Here is a 20823-nt window from a genome sequence, read left to right on the forward strand (position 1 = left end):
TCATTGCTAAACAAAAACGCTTGGCAGAGCAGCCAGTGAACTTCTTACCTCATCCTTTTCTGGGCACTCCCCTATAGATACACTAAATAAAATGTCCTTACTGAGCAGACGATACCGTGTTGTCACTGATCAATCTGTTATCAGCAGGGGAAGAGAAAGGCAGACAGTCATCCTCAAGGAGCAAAACAAAGATACAGTTTCTTGACTGGACAGATGGAGGGACAACCTGATCTCGTATTATGCACTGCCATCTGGAAGACATTTAGCACAAGCTGACCCCAACCTTATATGCACCATTATTTTTCCCTGTCAAAGCGCACACCATCTGCACTATGTGACACTCCTGATGGGGAAATACATGGAAACAAAAGGAACTTATTTGTAAATAACTAAATATATGAGGAGGAAAACAATAATTGGAGTTTACTGCAGACAGATTGCATCGTGCCATCGGGTAGCCCTAGTAAATGAATATAGTGCAGCGGTACAACCAGTAGGCATTGACACAGAGACATCGCATGAGATGCTTTTCTGGAGTCACATTGAGAAGCTGTGGGACAGCATTTCTACATAAAACACCAAAAAAGCAGAAGCTCTACCCCACCTGCTCTGGAGCAACAACACAAGAGGGACGTGGAGCTGTTGGAGCGAGTTCAAAGGAGGCCATGGAGATGCTGCGAGGGCTGGAGCAGCTCTGCTCTGGAGCCAGGCTGAGAGAGGTGGGCTGGGTCAGCCTGGAGAAGAGAAGGCTCCTGAAGGGGAGACCTGAGAGCAGCTCCAGTGCCTAAAGGGGCTGCAGGAAACCTGGAGAGGGGCTTGGGACAAGGGCCTGTAGGGACAGGCCAAGGGGAATGGCTTGAACCTGCCAGAACAGGGGAGACTGAGATGAGCTCTTAGGCAGAAGCTCTTCCCTGTGAGGGTGCTGAGGCGCTGGCCCAGGGTGCCCAGAGAAGCTGTGGCTGCCCCATCCCTGGCAGTGTTCAAGGCCAGGTTGGACACAGGGGCTTGGAGCAAGCTGCTCTAGTGGAAGGTGTCCCTGCCTGTGGCAGGGGTTGGAACTGGAGGAGCTTTAAGGTCCCTTCCAACACAAACCATGATTCTATGATAAAACCACAGGGCAGTCAGCAGTGTTTGTTAATACTGGAGGAGAGTTGCACCATGCCTGTTTCAGACAGAAGCTAAATCAGGGTCCAGCTGCATTGATGTTCACCCCTTTTCTGCCAACCAATTCCATCTGCAGGTGGGCATAGATGGGAACTACCACATTTCTGCTGCTAGGGCACCAGGGAGCACCTCCAGAGAGAAAAGCAGCTGGCAAGGAACACCAGCCTGGACAGGAAAGACAAGTGCAAGAAGAACAGCTCGGCTCCTATGTCTAAAGCTGAGCAAGCGTGCAAAACAAAGGGGGAAGAAAAACAAACAATCCTGACTAGAGTTAACTTGCACAGCTTTGTATAATAAACACACAAACTAAACCCAACAAACACAGAACTGCTTCCAGCCAGATTCACTCCAATGTATTTCTCTCTCGCTTGCTTTCAGGAGCTGAAAAACTACCTACTTCCATGCTGAATATCCCTAGTTTGCAACTTTTTAGCACTGAACCCTTAGGAAAATCCCTGCACCTTCCTTAAGGTCAGGATAGGGAAACGAGAGCAGTTGCAGCACAGTCCATGTGCCCTCATCCCTACTGGGCTCAGCCATCCTGTGTGGGGAACTGCAGCTCAGCACCAGCATTCCCAGCCTACGCAACCGGGATGGAGCAAGGAACCCCCAGATGAACTCTTGGACACTAAAAAAGCAGTTTAAAAGACAGGAGTTATGAAGAAGATCAGAAGAAAAGACATATTATAATTAACTTAAAATTCCAGCTCCAGAATGTGAACAGTGTGAATTCATGAGGTTTACAAGAAGCAGTAAATTAGAACACTCTAAGACTGCTCTTCCTAAGTGTTTCCTAAGGTGGCATTTAATCCTAGACAGCTTGAGTGACTTTTTCCCTGCAAACAGCAAACTCTCACCCCAAGGGCAACTGAATCTTCTATTTCAGCCTGTAGTCCAGACACCATATATAAATCTCCATGGCACTTCTGGTATTGGTCTCATTTCATTCCCCTGCATTCAGAAAGCAGCTCTGAGCTCCACCTCAGCTCCTGCTCACTCCTTGCTAACAGCCTCGCTATTATGGGCAACAATCCATTAGCAAGAAAACACAGAATCCACAGGCCCCCATCTGTAACCCAATTACATTTGGTAAAACCAATGAAACACAACTCTGAGGAAGAGCTTACAAGAACTGGAAGAAATCCACGTCGTTGACTTCCCACTGGAAGCGTCTCTGGATCATCTTACCCTGACTGTAGGAAAAAGTGTGCTTCTCACACATTCACTCCACCAGCATTAGGGAATAACCAGCTTGGGGACTGGTGGAAGACTGGTACTGGCCAACCACCAAAGTCACCCAGCTTTTAAGGTGGACTGAGCAAACCACACCAGCTCCTTTCCACTTTTGGTAGCCTGGTATTGCTAGTTCAGCTAACCGATTTAATGCTAGCTTAAATATATTGTGTATGTTTACACTCCACTGAATTCACAGTGATTGAAAGCCAAACACACCCTACAAGGCTTCCTCTGCTGTTGGCAGTTAAGACAAATTCATGTGTTCAAAGAACCTGATGGCTCAACTGCCACCAGTGCGAATAAAGCAACAGTGTCTCTTCTCAACACCAGTAAAAGCAGGCAACAAACCCAATGTCCAACAGTGAGATACCTGAAAGATTTATAGCCAGGAGAACGTCTGAAAATTAAAGAAAATGCCCAAAGGATCAACTACCTTGAAATAATAACTAAAAAATCAAAGTATAAGCGCCTAAAAAAATACAAGGTCTATATTGCACCTTCACATGGCATGACTACATGGCAGTGATTCAATCTCAGTGGGAGGCAAACAGCATTTTCCTTTGAAGACTCTGATAGAGGGCGATTTAAATGATAGTCAAGATTTCTGCTGACAGATGCTCCACTGCCTACAGACAGACTGGGCCGGCCCGTCAGCAACTGGCCATACCAGACATATATCCAGCCAAGAAGAGGGATAGCAATGTCTCTGCTCATGCTGGCCTCCGTGCTCCTCAACCCACCCACACCAGGGAGCGGTGTGCAGCTGCTCCCCATGGCTCTATAACCGTACCTTGCCGCAGTTAGCTCAGCAGCATCCAGGGGCTCAACATTTCCCAACGCTGTAGTAACAGGTAAGGGCTGCTCAGAAGGATCAAGGGGAGAGGCCAACTGTATAGCATCACCTGGCCCAGGAGGGCTGTGGAGAGAAAAGACATGGAAAAACAACCTTAGAGCTCAGAGTTATTGCAGAACTACTGTCACTTGCCTGTCTGAAAGCCTTTAGCACATATATGATAACTTTAGCATTAGGAAATGCAGCGAAAGTTGGGGTTCTTTATGTAAGTTGCTTTTGTGAACAGCTCTACTGTTCCCACTGGACCAAAGTCACTGTGTTACAGCTGCAGCAGTGACAAGATGGTACAACCCAACAGCAAATTAACCCCATTTTGATTCTGATTTTAAAAAGCAAATGAGCAAACGAGCTACTGCTGGAACAAGAGAAATTGCAAGACTTGTTGCTCAGACCCACAGAACACCTAGGGAGCAGAATTGGGCTCTCCCCTACCATGGAGCTGTGTGGGACTCCTCAGTGGGAGCACAGAGTCAAAGGTGTCCTGGGTGACCCAGGCAGACACCCAGCCTTGTCCCATCCCCGGGGAAAGCAGGGTGCAGTCAGTGCAAGTACTACATGGCTAAAGGAAAACAACTTGGAAGCACATCCTTGAACCAATTAGGAAAGGAGCCTGGCTGAAGAAGCGGCTTTTGTTTGTTTTTAGCAGACATCAAACCACGGGAACCCCCTGAAAACAATGTTTGTGTTGCCTCCTTCACACTGACTCACAGAATCCCAGCCTGGTTTGAGTTGGAAGGGACCATACAGCTCACCCGGTTCCAGCCCCTGTCACGGGCAGGGACACCTTCCACTAGAGCAGCTTGCTCCAAGCCCCTGTGTCCAGCCTGGCCTTGAACACTGCCAGGGATGGGGCAGCCACAGCTTCTCTGGGCACCCTGTGCCAGCGCCTCAGCACCCTCACAGGGAAGAGCTTCTGCCTAAGAGCTCATCTCAGTCTCCCCTCTGGCAGGTTCAAGCCATTCCCCTTGGCCTGTCCCTACAGGCCCTTGTCCCAAGCCCCTCTCCAGGTTTCCTGCAGCCGCTTTAGGCACTGGAGCTGCTCTAAGGTCTTCTCAGATAATGTTGATGTTATTCTGGTAACAACTGCAGGCCACCATGTGAATATACTCACACGTCACATATTGATCTAAAGCATTCTGTTCATATGGGGAAATGATCTGTCAAGCTTGTTTTCTGATTTTTTAATTTCACTTTTAATTAATTACACATTGTGATCCTCTGCAAGCCAGGCTTTCTGCTCTTCATTTCCAGAGCTCCCACCGCATCACTCTGCACTGGGTGCAGTTGGTCTGTGGTGCCCCTAACAGGCCAAGAGCCATTCTCCCCAACACTACGGAGAGCAGGGCTAAGCCATTGCACCAAGGGAGGTTCTCAGATGACAGCCTAGAACATTCAACTACTTTTTAAACTTGTAATATTTTACCTAATTACAGTCCTACACAATTAACCATCCACTGGTTTAACCACACCTGAGGGCTCAGCCTGTTGTGGGAAGCTTTGAGCTAAGATGTTTACAAGTTCTGAAGTCCTCTAGCCTAGTAGCATGAAAGGACTCATCACTAAGAGTTGTATACACTTACAGCACAAACTGGGCTACCCCCCTCTACTCTGCCTTAAAATAAGTGTTTAGAAGGTAGATCTTGACGACAGGACACTGAAGCTTCTTTCTTATATACATAAGGACGATGTATGATCTTAAAGTCCTTTCCAACCCTAACTATTCTATGATTCTATATAGGCTGGTCTCATTCTGGGTACTGACAGAGCACAAAGGGTCTTTCCTGTGAACATGTAGAAAGTACAGCACAAGCCAAACCTGCAACTGAAGCTGTTGCGCTGGTGAGCCCCAGCCTGGTGAGGAGGGAAGCATTTGCCCACCACCACTGCTGCATTATGAACTCCCAGGCACCTATTTTCATACAGTCTATAGACAAGGTAACTTGAACCAGGGGCTTGGGGAGGTGATGGAAGCTGCTCATTGCCAAGCCACCCTGTTCTGTGCAGCACAAACAATGAAGCCATCCAAAAGCTGCTTAAACAAGTTCCACAAGTGACATTCCTGGGCATCACAACTGCCTTCGCCTCCCGGGCATCAGCCACCAGGTCCTTGCTGTAAGTCATCTGCAGCAACCAGGCCTTTTAAGCCAATTTGTCTCTAGAATCAAGTTCTGTAAGAAGGCCACGAGCTTTTTCCATTCCATTGCCTGAGTCAAGTGTGGAGGTGGATCCACTTAAAATCACTTCCAAATTCTGCTTATGGCAGGCATGACTGAAATTCCTCTCAAAGGAAAATACCTCACACTTTAACACGCAGTTGCTTACTAACAGCTGCAGTGAGCAGCACTAAATCCAGCCCAAAGACCAAGGGCTTCAGTCTGTTATTAGTGTGTTGCAAGTGAAAGAGGCTGCCCATCCAGTGTCCTTAGGCTCCTGAGTGCCATAATTTCACTTTGGAGGCCTCTACTTATCCTTGGAAAGAGAGTTTCCAAGTCACTGTTAGACAGGTACACAAACAGCAAGTTCCAGACAAAGCCTGACCCACAGTAGTCATTAAATACCAATGAATGAATGAGAAATAACTGCATAAACCCACATAATTTCTTGTGTTTAAACATAGAAAACCTAAGCAGGAAGCTTTCAAACCAAGTCAGGAGACCTTGTTGTGGCCTTTCAGTAGTTAAAAAGGGCCTGTAAGAAAGATGGGGAGAGACTTTTTATCAGGGCCTGTTATGATAGGATGAGGGGTGATGGTTTTAAACTGAAAGAGGGGAGATTCAGGCTGAATGTGAGGAAGAAGATTCTTTACAATGAGGGTGGTAAAACACTGGCACAGGTTGCCCAGAGAGGTGCTGGATGCTCCATCCCTGGAGACATTCAAGGCCAGGCTGGATGTGGTTCTGGGCAATCTGATCTAGTTGAAGGTGTCCCTGCTCATTGCAGAGGGCTTGGACTGGATGAGGTTTGCAGGTCCTTTCCAACCCAGGCTATTCTATGACTCTATGTGTAAAGTATGTTTAAAAGCACAGTTTACACACGTGGACACAGCACTAAATAGAGTCACGCTCCTTCAGTGCCAATCCCATGAGGGCTATGTGCCCTGCTGGGTCCATCTGCTGTTCTCCGTTACATCAGGGAGATGCAAACCTTAAACCCCTAATTTCATACTGAAGTTTTGGAACACTTTGACCCCAGTGCCAGAGACAGAAGGCAGCTATGGGATTGGCATTTTCTCCCTCTCATGTTTTTCCAATCAGGAGAGCTGGATGTGGCTCCCTTTGAGCAGTCAACAACAGCTCCAAGTTTACTCCAGCGAGCATTTCAAGCCCTGCTATCTCCTAGTCCCAAACATGTGGTTGCTTATAATGAGATAACAGTAAGATTTATAGATCCTGCTCTTACTCCAGGAATCTCTGGCACCACCAATGTCAAGGCAAGACTGAGAACTCTCAGAACTTTCATCACCTGACACTGTGTCTTCAAGAAACAAGATGTTGCTCACTGGCTACATCAAGACCAGGTTGGACACAGGGGCTTGGAGCAAGCTGCTCTAGTGGAAGGTGTCCCTGCCCATGGCAGGGAGTTGGAACGGGATGAGCTTTAAGGTCCCTTCCAACCCAAACCAGTCTGTGACTCTATGAAGACAAAACCCTCTAGATTTCATTGTGGCTTTCTAATAACTTCGACCAAAGAGTAAATTTTCAGAGGCTCAGTTTACACGTGTAAGAAAAAATAGTGCGAGGATTTGCTACTTCTGGTATGTTCTTACACTGCAATTCTTTGTGAGGGTAAGAGATTGAGCGGCATCTACAGCAGTTCAAATTCATTCATTCAAACACATTGTACCTCACAAAATTTCATCCAGTCTATAAAGTAATTCCCTCAGAATGTTCATTTTTACCTTCTCATCCTTTACTTTGCAGCTTATCTCACATATTCATTGAAATAAACTTCATGTGTTGAAAATCCAGCTGTGGTAACTCTACCCAACTTTGATATTCTGGGACTGTAGTGACAGGACAAGGGGTAACGGGTTCAAACTGAAACAGGGGAAGTTTAGATTGGATCTAAGGAAGAAATTCTTTACTGAGAGGGTGGTGAGGCACTGGAATGGGTTGCCCAGGGAGGTTGTGAATGCTCCATCCCTGGTGGTGTTCAAGGCCAGGTTGGATGAGGCCTTGGGTGGCATGGTTTAGTGTGAGGAGTCCCTGCCCATGGCAGGGGGGTTGAAATTGGATGATCTTAAGGTCCTTTCCAACCCTAACTATTCTATGATTTTCATGATTATTTGGGCTCCTCTTAATAGGATTTAGTCGGAGTAGGGGGTAAGCAACTATTACTCAGATTAGACATCAACATTACCAGTAAACTAAAACTATCTTGCTCAGGGAACAACTCAGAAGTGCTGCATAAGGTACCAGCACAGGATTAAAAACAGACAAAACCCTCTTTCCTCCCCACACCATGCTACTTCTTGTGAGGTGATCTAAAATCCATTTATAATAATAATATAATAGAATTTTAGGGAAAATATGAGATGCTGAGATTGAAATGGGAAGTCTGGCTTTATTTCCCAGTGAACTAAAGGAACATCCATACAAACAAATGATGTCCCCACCAGGCAAGTCCATATACCAGCAAGAGATTTACAAGCTCAGACACAGGGATGACTGGGGGTCACCGGTTACTCTTGCTGGTCACTATGCACAGATATAACCAAAGCTTTACTTTTCCCACCTAAACACACACACACACAGAGTCAAAAGCTTTGAGTTCGGCCTTTTGTAAACCCAACAAAGACTTCCTTATGCATTTAAATAGGTGATCTGGGAAAAATCTTCCAAATTCCTTCTGGACTCTAAAGGAGTAACTGTGCCTTAAGTGCCTCACATCAGCACTTTGTATTTACAAGGAGGGAGCTGGGTGCTGTGCAAACACAGTAATGAAGGTATCCAAGAGATGAACTGGCATGTGATAATCAAACAAATAAAACCACCCTTGTACAGGCAACACGAGTTAGATGTACAGCACTGTGCATGGTGGCATTGCTACACTCAGGCAGAAAGGACAGACAATCAATAGAATCCCAGACTGGTTTGTGTTGGAAGGGACCTTAAAGCTCCTCCAGTTCCAACCCCCTGCCATGGGCAGGGACACCTTTCTCTAGAGCAGCTTGCTCCAAGCCCTGTCCAACCTGGACTTGAATGCTTATTGCCAGTACCAGAACTGGCTCCTGGAAGATGTATTCCACTGCCTGGGGTTTACATGCTCTTCCTCTGAGCGATGAGCAGAACAGGTCTGGATGCTGGTGCTCAGAGCACCCAGAGAGAGCCAGCCTAGCCCATAGTGGCTCAGGCAGCCCCTGAGTCACACCTATGTATCCCAAGGGAGGGAATGCCACCACCCTGGCTGAGCAACAGGAACCGCTCACAAGGCTGTGTTTCCAGCAGCAAGGGAGTCCCTTCTGACTGCAAACTTCCATAGTGATAAAGCAAAGACAGAAAACAAACACATAAAGTGCATTCAGGAGAAATTAAAGCACCTTTAAAAGACTTCCTGAAGGCAACACCCCACCTGGGAAGAGCATCCCAGCTGCACAGAGCAGGCAATCCCTGCAGGTAACCCCAAACTACCTGGCCAAACAGGATGAGAGCACGGATGCTGTCAGGCAATCCATGCACGTGATGGCAGTGAGGAATTCTCAGAAGCAACAGTTTTCTGGCAGTGCTTGTGGAAACCCTGACAAGATAGAGCAGTTATCTTGGCAGGGGATGGGGTTTAGTCACTCATTACCTGAGGGCCTGCACTTCCTCTCTCACCCAACCCTTCTTGCCTAGGAGTCCCTTAATTCTCAGAACACGTGTATTCAGATTGATGAGCGATGGGAGCAGTCATAGCCATAAAACAGAACAAAAACGAGATTCTTTTTCCGAGTCCCCCACGTTACTGTGGTCACATTAAAGCCTAAACCTATGGTGAGTTATTACATGAAACAAATACAATTATTACAGATTAAAAGACTTCAGGGGACTGAAACACGCGTTCCAGCGTTACTTCCTTCGCAAGCTGAAAGAGGGACAACAGAAAGCCACATGAAAGTGTGAGGCGTGTAAATCACGCCTGCACGGGCTGAATAAGCATATTTGCTGTAATAACTGTCAACCATTATAAAAAGCCCATCCCGTCCCCACTTTTAGAGCCTCTGAAGGGTTCTCAGTCACGTCCTGATGTCATTGCTGCCGCATTTAAAGTTTCCAAATCCCAGCTTAGGAAACCTGAACCAGAAGTTTCTCAGTGCGATCAAACCCCCCCCTAAAAACGTCTCCTCACCCTCGGACACTCTGGCAGAGCCCAAACCCACCCACAAGCCATGGCAGGAGCCACAGACCCATCACCCGAGCAATTTGGGGGAGGTCAGGAGGGTTAATCCCCTCGCAAAGAGATTTGTGAGCGTTTTGTGTTAGTTTTCCAAAGTTGCTCCAAGGGGAAAATAAAGGAGGAAGGGGGAAGAAGCGCAATAAAGTTTTGAGAGGGAGAAAAGCGGTGCTAAACAAGAGCTAGCTTTTAATTTGCGATACAGGCTTTAACAGCACGTTGCTTTTGTTATTTCCTCGCCTAACTTTATCCCCCCCCCTCCTTCCCCTTCACCAAGTGTCTTACTTACCAAAGCCAGGAAACAACCACCACCTTCCCTCTTCTCAGTCATCCTCGATTCCAACACAACAACCCGCAACAGGCTTTCAATGCAACACCCATTCCCTCCGCTTCCACCATCCCTGGGAGGGGGGTGCGTGTAAAGAGGGGTAAGGAAGCGCCGATCCCGGCTGCTTCAGGACGAGAAGTGGAGCTTACAGAAAGGCCGAGGAGTGAAAAGAACTGGAGCTGCTGAGAGGAGGCTCCTCCCCATGAGGCTCCCCGAGGAAAGGCCGTAGCCACCACCGAGCTCTGCCGCGCCCCGACGCTTCCCACGATGGGGTCGGATGCCTCCGGGGCGGCGATTCGCCGCCCCGGAGGCATCCGACCCCATCGTGGGAAGCGTCGGGGCGCTTCCGAAGCTTGGGCACGCAGCGAAAGACTGAAGGGAAACACAACCCCCATCCACAAGGAGCTGAATCTGCGGCTCGCACGTGGGTTTTGTCCTTTTTTTTTTTCCCCTGTTTTTTTATTTTCCCACTGTAATTCCTGGCCGGAGTTGTTTCAATCACTGCAGCGCTCTCATCTGCTGCGGGTAGTGCGGGAGTGGGGGATGCGGCCGGATTAAGTAGTAAATGCTTGAGGGTGTACGCAAATAGCTGCTCAGGTTTTAGAAATCACAGTTTAATTGGGGGTGTTTGGCTGCTTTGTGAAGTTTCGGGAAGGTGTTTGGCCCAAGTGTAAAGATGAGCTTTTAAAAGGAAACTTTTAAAACTCCTTAACAACTTCCACTGAAACTTTATTTCTTTACAGCTATAAATCCCCCCAAACCTTTTCCTTCCCAGTCTAAGTCTAATTTTTAATGGCTTGGAGCAAGCTGCTCTAGTGGAAGGTGTCCCTGCCCATGGCAGGGGGTTGGAACTGAATGAGCTTTAAGGTCCCTTCCAACACAAACCATTCTAATTCTTCAGTTAAATCCCAACTCCTGAAGTCACACAAGTTTTCCTTAACTGTAAGAAAACAGTGGTTTTAATTAGCTGCCTGCCCTTATTAATCTCTTTGGTTTCCTATGGTTTTATCACAACACAAAAGAGAGGCTTCACAGGTAATTAAGTCTTTGCATTGAGATATACACCCAATTGCATGTACAAGCTGCCAGCACCCAAGGAATTAATGCAGGGAGATCACTATCATGTTTATAACATGTCATACACTAACTGGCTATGCTATCTATCCCACAGCAAGACATTTGGTAGATTCATTGCTACCAAATACCCAAATGAGATACTTCAGATAAAATGCAGGGGCTACAGGGACTGAATTTAGCTGAGTTAGTCTCCCAGCTGACCCCATGTGCACACTGCCCAAGCTCTGGACACTCGACTGTGGTGGCAGCTACACCTGCCTGGGTGATAGAACTAAAAGAAGGGAGATGTAGGTTGGATATAAGGAAGAAGCTCTTCCCTGTGAGGGTGCTGAGGTGCTGGCACAGGGTGCCCAGAGAAGCTGTGGCTGCCCCATCCCTGGCAGTGTTCAAGGCCAGGTTGGACACAGGGGCTTGGAGCAACCTGGTCTGAAAGCCAAGGGCAGGGATTTCCCCTAGATGTGCTCAATGCTGCTTTTAGCAATTCAGATACCTGTGCAGGCAATAGAAGGCGATACCAAATGGCCTCTGGAGACCAAATCACATACTGTAATGGGTGAAAATGCTGAAAAACATGTATAGTACCAGCATCATCTGGGCTGTGGGGTACAGCCTATTGAGGGGCACACCACGCATGGTACAGGGAGACTTCATCTTATCACATCACCAGCAACCAGTATTGACATCCATCCATCCACACTGACAACAAGAATTAAGATCAAGCTGAGTTAAAGTTTCTGGGGAGAGCAGCCCTCTCATATCCTGCCTCCCAAGCAGCAGGAAACCAGGCATGGAAAAAGTGACTGTGATTTCTGATACAGGTACAAGCATTCAGCCACCCTCTCATTTTGGGGGGAACTCAGAACACTTTTGTCATCTGGAAACCATTTCACAAATGGCTTCTGCAGGTACAGCAGCCCTGGGGGGGAGGCAGACCCACAGAGAGTAATGTTCATTGAAATACATGTTGACTTGCCTTGCAAGCAGCACTTGAGTCTGGCACAAGGCTGCAGACATAAGATGAGCTATGTTCCTGCTAACAACAGCAAATGGAGCAGTTTTGGAGTAAATTGGTCATTTTGCTCAAATAATGTGCTTCTCCCTGTTTATCCATTCACCTCTTGCTGTTCCAAACCCCTTTCACATACTGCTAAGCAATCTCAACCCACCTTTGCCACAAAAACATTCCCACTTCCCTCGCAATGTCCTCTGCTATTTAAATACAGGGCAACTGATAGGCAGCAACTGCAGAGCACAGTGCTGAGGTGTGCTTGGTCTACATTAGGAGAAGGCTTGGGGGTGGCGAGGGAAAACAAGCTGAAAAGCAACAGGAAAAGCAGAGATAAGCAGCCTCCCAGCAAGACTGGGGAGACAATTACAGGGCAGGGGCTGACGCTGAGGCTGCAGTGCCAGGTCTGGGAGCCCCAGATCAAAGAGCTCCAAAGGAAAGCATTGCAAAAGAGCTCTCCAGTGGTGAGTGTGATGATGAGAAGGACTCGGAGGCAGGAGACATCCTGGATGATGCCTCTGCTGGAGTACAACCCTTCTCTAGCTCCCAGGGAACAGTTAGCCTCAAGGAAAGGCCAGAAGGCAGCAGGATGGCTTATACTAGGGAGGGCTGTTGGGTTATTTCAATGTGGATCCCAAATGTTTGTCAAGAACACGAGGATTTTGCTTTCGAGTGAAGGATTTTCTCTTTGCTATATCCCCACTTTTTCCTTTTCTACATACGCACGTGTCCATTCACTAAGCTACATGTGAGAAGTTTGGTTGCTATTTTAGAAGTGAAGGAAACCTTACAAACCTTGGCAATGCCAAGTAGTTCATGACACAGGTACAACAAAGCTCCCACAGTGACACTACAGTTGCCTGACATTACATAGGCACATGCTGCTGGGAGGCAGCTCCTAAGTGCAGACCAACACATGGATATTCTCCTCGGGCGTGCAATACTTGTACCCTGCACTCAGGTAAATGGGAATTTGAATTGCAGAAAGACCAAAGGCACTTAGGGTACGTCCAGAAGTGCTGGATTCCAGGACATCCTTTGAGGTTGAGTTTTCAGAAATCTGGACAACGGCTCGAGAAATGTTCATAGAATCCTATAATGGTTTGTGTTGGAAGGGACCTTAAAGCTCATCCAGTTCCAACCCCTGCCACGGGCAGGGACACCTTCCACTGGAGCAGCTTGCTCCAAGCCCCTGTGTCCAACCTGGCCTTGAACACTGCCAGGGATGGGGCAGCCACAGCTTCTCTGGGCACCCTGTGCCAGCGCCTCAGCACCCTCACAGTCATCAGATGCCATTGCAGACATCATCATTCAGGCTGTGCTCCGCAGTCTGGGTGCTTTAAGACTGTAGGTGAAAGCTTCTGATGGACACTGTATTGCCAGAGGTGACCCACTCTGCCCAGCACCTGGGAGTTCAATCTGAGGGTTTTCCCCATCAGCCGTGTCATTTTTGCCAAACCAAAGCATCTGGAGGGGAGGAAATGACTCTGCCCTCAAACAAACCTATGAAAACCCCACGAAATTGGCTTGGAAAGAATGTTGTATTAAATAAATGTGAAAAACAAAAACCCACACAGTTTTTCATTCAAATTTGCATTGTTTTCTGAGCATACAGGATGAACTCGGACCAGATTGCCAAGCTTTTCCTTGCAAGCATGAAAACAAGGCCTCACTCTTCTCCAGCTCTTAAACGGAGGTTGTGACTAGTCTATAAGCAAATACAAATGCTACAGTATTTGTGCTGCACTTGCAAGAAAGGAGGCAAACCAGCAATGCCTATACTTGTTCTGAGCCATAAAGCTGCATCATGTGCCTAATCTTTAAGATGTGTGTGTGTGTCTTTTAAATAGTTCTTTGTGAAAACTCAGTGCCCATTGGAAACAAAGAGAGCCATATACATAGACTTCAGTCTGGTTACAATTAAAGAGGAGTTTCTCTTTTGCATTTCCTAATCAGAGGTTCCCAGTCAGGCATTGCACAACCACAGACCCGGTTAGCTGCAGCGCAGCCTGGCTGGGATATCCAAGCTGCTGCTGTAACAAACACCTGAACTTCAGATTTCCACTGCTTTCCACAGACAAATTGCCCACAGCCATCATTTGTGGTGGTTGAATATTAGGTTGTGTGCTTCCCAGTGAGTTCTATTGGTAAGGGATGACTTGCCAGGTTTTGGGATGGCTTTGTCTGTAACTTCCCAAACAGAACTTCACCTTCAGCTTTGGAAAATGGGAACGTTTAATGTTAACCCATTACGTTTTGGAGGACCAAAGTGATGGGAAAGTGCCATTTTGCACATCTAATGAGGAGGATTGATTTTTAGGAAAGCCCAGGCTAGACTTAAAGCCTCACAAAGTCCAGTGGTAACTTCCCAAGCAAACCAAGTTTGTGTGGAGCTCCTAGCAGAAGAATAGCAATTGGAAAATGCTGTGTGCCACACAAGTTTCATGCACCATCACAGCATTCAGAATAAGAACAAAAGAGAAGATGTTAAAAATCTTGGAGCCATTTAAATGTTCAGCCAAACTCACTGTGTTTTGACTCATTAAATGCCATTGTTGAGAAGGGGAGACTGGAGTTTTAAGGGTCCATTTATTTCTATGACAGCTAATTTTTCCCCTTAGTTGTCAGAACCTGTATGCAATGCATACATGCCTTTTTTTTGCATTCATTCCAGGAAACAAATCTCTGTCTGCTGCAGAGTTATTCTTAGCTGGCTTTGATATTTCTATCAGCAAGGAGAGCATAACAATGTTATCATGCTAACAAATTCCAAAGATTTTACATAAGCTCTCTAGTGCCTTAAATAAGAAAAGAAGGCTTTATTGATTACACTGTTTGTGTTTCGTTAGCCAAAGGAGCTAGGGAAAACAGGCTGGAAAGGAATAAAAAGCAGCTTGATGAGGTTCAGTCTCATGAAGCAAGTGTTTTCCAGAGCATCCTGTACAAAGAGAAGCCAAGCTGTACAGGTTTGGAAAACACCAGGTAGTTCAGGCCAATGAATCATTTAAATCCCACTTGTCTACCTGCAGCCTGTTTTCCTAATTGGATTCATCAGGTGAAACAAAAAGACACCCCCCGTGTTTAAGCAAAGCTGGATAACTGGGAGCACAGTGCTTGTAGGATGGTCTGGGTGCAATAAGATCACAGCATTCTCCCTAGCTGATGTGTTAGAGGCTCGGGTCCAAATTCTTTGCTGATATCACTGCTCTGGAGCAGAGATTTCAGCCCAGCATTTACTGACTTTTAAGGGTAGGCTGTGGCTGTAGCCTTCTCTCACACAGCTGTTAGAAAGGAATGTACCAAGAGGTGAAGAAAGTAAATGAGTGAAATCAAACGGGGAACAACTTTGTCTTAGGGCACTCTTGGGACAGCTGGTTACTTTATGGAGGACCATGGATAAACGGAGCAGGTACCGAACAGGGAAGAGGAAGGGTGGACAAAGAGTTGGTTAGGAAATGCTTAGTCTGGGAGGAGATCCTAAGGACATCTGAGCAAGAACAAGATTAACATAACATACTGGGCTGGCTCTTGACAATGGAATGGTGACACTCAGCATGTCACAGGGACCTCGGAATTCAGAACAATTGAGCCTTTCATTGGAGCAATTAACATTTCTACACTCAATGCAAACTGAGAGGCAGAGCTTATATAGGCCAAAGGAAGTCTACTATAAGAATTAAGCTGTCAAGGTGAATGGAGATGAACAGGCCTGAACAGATCCAGAAAACAATTGGAATGGAGATATCTAAATAAGCCCCACTTGTTATTAGCAATGCACATGTGGCCTTCCATGGATCTGGACCAATACTGATAAGTCAGGCTCTAAGGACACCAACATAAAAGACAGCAGGAAGCAAAACAGAACGCAAAGGACAAACACTACAGAGTTCTGGCTCCTCAGACGTGTTTCCAGAGGAGTTTGTTGTGGAGCAGCACTGGTGCGATGCACGCATGCCAGGACACAGAGGAACTGGAAGGAAGCCGCATCCAAGTCATGGAGAATACGCCTGCGTCTGTAATTGCTGTTCTCAGAGCTGCCCTCGCTGGGTTCAAAGCTGGGGCTGATCCTGCTTTGCATATTCTATTAGAAACAGGGACAGTGGAACCAGGTCCATGGCATCCGAGTTTGAAAGAGGCCAGAAGTTAGAGTTGGAGCAGAGAAAATACAGGGATCTGTAGGGTATGCAAAACCCATTTTGAGAAAATAAGCAGCTTATTTGGAAGAAGCCAGGTTGAAAAATACATCTGGGGAAAGCTGAGCAGAGAAAAAGCAGTAATCTGAAAGTAATTTTTAACTTAATGAGAAAAGAAGACAAAGAATTGATGCTAAACTGCCTGGCCAGATATAGGACAAAATGTTAAAATCCCCATGCTGGATTTCTTTAGCAAATGCCTGTATTTGATTGAATAACTTTAATTTCTTGAGAAACACAGAAGGAAGTGTTGAAACAGCAGCTCGTGTATCATCCACCCATGTCAATGCCTCCCTCACGAATGAGTGGCTACGGTTCTTATGAATGGTACAGAATGCTTTCAATACAGCAAGAAGTGTCAGCAAGTTGGCAGGACCAGAAATGATCTAATTCTGTACTTTTGTATGGCAGAGACATATGCAAATAGAATTAGAAGGTAACCAGCGTGGTGTCACAGACCTAGTTTTCCATTGGCATGTGCTTTGAGTACAACAGGGTGTTCTATCAAATCAGCACGTTATAAATCATGGAATCATAGAATCCTATAATGGTTTGTGTTGGAAGGGACCTTAAAGCTCATCCAGCTCCAACCCCTGCCATGGGCAGGGACACCTTCCACTGGAGCAGCTTGCTCCAAGCTCCTGTGTCCAACCTGGCCTTGAACACTGCCAGGGATGGGGCAGCCACAGCTGCTTTACACTAATAGCTTACACTTGGACACTGCCTAAAACAGCATCAGTTCAGTCAATGGCAGCCCTTAGAGTAGGTGATAAAACTCACTTTAACTTCTTAGAAAGCGATGTGAGATGTCTGTTGGGTAAGAGTGAAATTGTCCTCAATTTACTCTTCCATGAGCAGAAAAGTAACAAAATATCACAGACTTTAACAGGCAAAATTCCCACTGAACTGCCCATCCTGTTAATGTAGTCAGGGGCTGCAGGCTGAGCTGCTTGTGTCTCCAGAAGCACAACTGTACTAACTTGCACCCACTGAGGACAGCAGTGACAAGTAAGGTGGGAGGGAAAGAAAGAGAAAGAATTCAGATGCAAAGGGAGAAGGGCAGAAGAGGCAAATAGCCTGATGAATTTTATGCATTTCATTAAGCACCATCAGCTGTTTTCCCCTTTGTTTTGTGATCCCGAGATGCTGCACACCTGAGTTAATTTGGAAGTTAGAAAAAAGGGAACTAAAGCTGTACAATCACTGTTTAGACAAGCTTCCTTTTAACTCCAAACTCTTGTTTTCAGACATTAACAACACAAAGCCTTAGTGCTCAAAACGCACTTGACTGATCTGAAACGCAGTTCTACATTCCATACCTCATCCAGCAAGGCTGTTAAAATATTTAATACAGGGTTTGTTAAGCAGACCAAAAGGACTGAGTCAGTATTTGCTAAGGAGTGAACATTCTTTTCTGGCTTATTGAACTGGCCAATTTTTTGATGGCAAGAACAAAGCATGAAGCAAATCCAAAAGTACGTCTGGACTCACCTTAGAGATCTTGTTTGACCTATGCACGGGGCATTAGTGCATTAGGCACAAGTTCTTCCCTGTGAGGGTGCTGAGGCGCTGGCCCAGGGTGCCCAGAGAAGCTGTGGCTGCCCCATCCCTGGCAGTGTTCAAGGCCAGGTTGGACACAGGGGCTTGGAGCAAGCTGCTCCAGTGGAAGGTGTCCCTGCCCATGGCAGGGGTTGGGACTGGATGAGCTTTAAGGTCCTTTCAACCAAACCATTCCAGGATGCAATGAGAGTGCCTACAATACACTGCTATAGCTGGGATAGGACCCTCCTGCTCTTTCTTGTGGTGTCAAAACTGTTAGAAAACACTTGTCCCCCAAGCAGCTCAGTGCCACATCCTCCTCTCCCTGTACAGGTAGCTCTATGTGTCACTCAAATAGTGAGGAGCAGGTTGAGATACAGATAGGGAATAAGGTTCAAGCACCATAGAACAAGAATGAGCACCTGCATGAGTACAGCTATGAAAGCACTGCATCATGTGTATTGATTTGTATGGACAGGCAGGAGTAAGAATGGCTTCTGCAGCATAAACTCCATCAGGTCAGCTCACTCTGCAGGAGCACCAGAAGCTCTGCTAATGCCAAATCTGTGCAGTGCCCTCCTGCATTTGAGGCATGTGAAGGGCATATTGCTTAGCACAGTGAGCACAGCACCTTCTGCTGAGGGTTCCAGAGCACCTCACCTTACTGCAGTGTCACTGCTTGCAGCGTGCTTACGGCTCCTTGTGCTCTTCCCTCGCTAGCACACCCAGCCCAAGCCACCTCTATGATCATCTCTGCAGCCCTGCAACACCCAGAGGCCTGTTGACAACCTGAACCTTTTGCCAAGCCAACAAATCAGCGCAGGATGCAATCTGTTCTATGAACCTTACAGATACACATCTGGGAATGACTTCACAGTCTCCACTTCAGAAAGCTCTCTCGGCACTTTTCCCAAGAGGCAATGGCATTCCACATGTACCAGCCGGATGAATTGCATTAAGTTATCAGGAAACTCAACGCCACCTCTGAACATCCCTGAAAATTTGCCATCACTTCCAGTTGTGCTCCATGATCTGTTCAATACCTGCCATACCCTGTGATGCAAACAGGAGCATTTCAGTGGCATGAGGTATAAGGACTCCCTGTACATACATTAACCTCTTTTATCGCTCCATAAGAAAATGAAGATGTATGGGTGTAGACATTACAAAAGGAGAAAAGAAATTAAGTCCTTTCTAAGCAAAAGGGAGCAGCTGGATGCCCAATAATATGTGGGAAGGATGACATTTTGATGCTCATATGTGGCCATCACAAACACAGGTTTTCAGTCACAGAGTCAGTAATGTCAGAACCATCAAAGAAAGGGTTATTTTTTACTCCTTTTCAGTGCACAACCTCCTTGCCAAAAATAACTGTCCTTTGCACTGAAGGTTAAAGGAAATTACTGGTGCTGTTCTATTGCCTGCAGACACAAAGGCTCTTCTTATTAGTGACCACTGTCCCACTCCTGAAGGAGGTAGGGGCAGGAGTGACCACAGACAGTTCTTGGATCTACCCTTCATCACAAGATCACTGTCCTCCCAATGGCATAGCCATGAAGGAAAGAAATTCCCCTATTCCCTCTACCGGAAAAAATCCTAACAAGGATTTAGAGCCAGGTCACACAGCTTTGCTGCCTCACCCACCATTCCATGGGGTTCCAATGTGAAAGATCTCACAAGAGATGAAGCTATACAGAAGCACTGGAGGGGGTACAAAACAATGCTGAAATAATGCAGGACATGCAGTTTCCTTCTTCAAAGTAGAATATACTTCTTACTGCTATTTATTTTGAGAGCTGGGGAGGATTCATCCTCCCTGGAATTCTTTCCATCAGGCACAAATCCCCACAGCCTCTCAGAAGCATGCACCTTGTTTTGCATGGCTATAGGAATTTATAGTCTGTAAGGATTACAGGGCAATAAGCAATTGGAAACCACTCTGCAGCAGCAAGTGTTGTGACTGGAGTACACAGGGTATGGAATACAGCTTGAAATTCAACTATACGAAGCCAGTTTTAAGCTCAGATTGGTCAGTGTTTTGGACCCACTGACGAAGATGGAGCAGCCAGCTCAACTAATGCTTTTATATTATATATATAATATGTATGATGCTCTTTTGTATTATGAATACCTATTCCTTTAAGAAACAAGCCTGATCAAAAGCAAAGACTCCCCTGCACCTCAAAGGGTCCCCATTGTGTAAGTCTACAGTGCTGCAATCACATTTGACTCTGCCTGTAGCACCTCCCATGTGTGTATGCACCCTGGGTATGTGTGTGACACCAAGAGGAGCAGCTGCCTGTTGATACAAACCCTCACGCTGCAAAAACAGGTAATAATGAATTCCTAAGGCATATGCAAGCATTAAGCAACCACTCCATGGATTGCCAGCAGCTGTTTCAAGAGCCCTGCCCTGCTTGCCACAGGTATTTATATAAAGGATGATACCCACCCTGATAGAGAACACATGTGTAGACACATGCACGTATTGCCCTGTAATCCCTGAAGGCTTCTGAACCAGCCCTGGCCAGTGATTTGGTTGGCAATTTCAAATCTGCCCACTGTGAAGCTTCCCATCATAGAAAGGGAAACAAAAAGAAAGGAGCTAGAGAGAAGTAACAAGGTCTAATTTCCTTGTTGTTCCATAGGTAGATCCTTAAAGAGAAAGTCAGAGAGCTGTTCAGACTCCCAACACTTCTAATATACCCTGTGCTCACACAATTAGGTCATATTCAGTCTCCATCCCAGACATAGAACAGGAAGAACCCCCCCATTTTCACAACAGAGACACTTCAGGTATTTTCACTTACAACACAGTTTTATCATTTGAACCTCGAAGGAATGCGGCACTGAGATATTTCCCCTCCTTATTGAGCTAATAGCATCCAGTTTTTTGATAGTACTTAGAAAGATTCCATCTACACATACCATTCATTGAGGCTGTCTGGAATAGTTTAGGTTTCACTGCACCTTTCTCTCTGCTGTTGTCTCTTAGTAGCTGTGGCTGCCTCCTGCTAAAAGGAGAGGGACAGCCTGCAAGAAGGCTGCTGAGGTT

General features: G+C 46.4%; 1 protein-coding gene across 1 annotated transcript in view; it reads right to left on the reverse strand.

Moving 5' to 3' along the window:
* Positions 1-20823, reverse strand: part of TACC2 (transforming acidic coiled-coil containing protein 2) — a gene marked incomplete at both ends in the record, with an annotated part of 130479 nt that overhangs the window by 80043 nt on the left and 29613 nt on the right. The window contains one exon of the mRNA XM_080621475.1: positions 3191-3316. Coding sequence (XP_080477601.1) covers positions 3191-3316 — 126 coding nt within the window. The remainder of the gene's footprint in view (positions 1-3190; positions 3317-20823) is intronic.

This window comes from Psittacula echo (genome assembly GCF_963264785.1).
Source record: "Psittacula echo genome assembly, chromosome: 6".
NCBI classification, from domain to species: Eukaryota; Metazoa; Chordata; class Aves; order Psittaciformes; family Psittacidae; genus Psittacula; species Psittacula echo.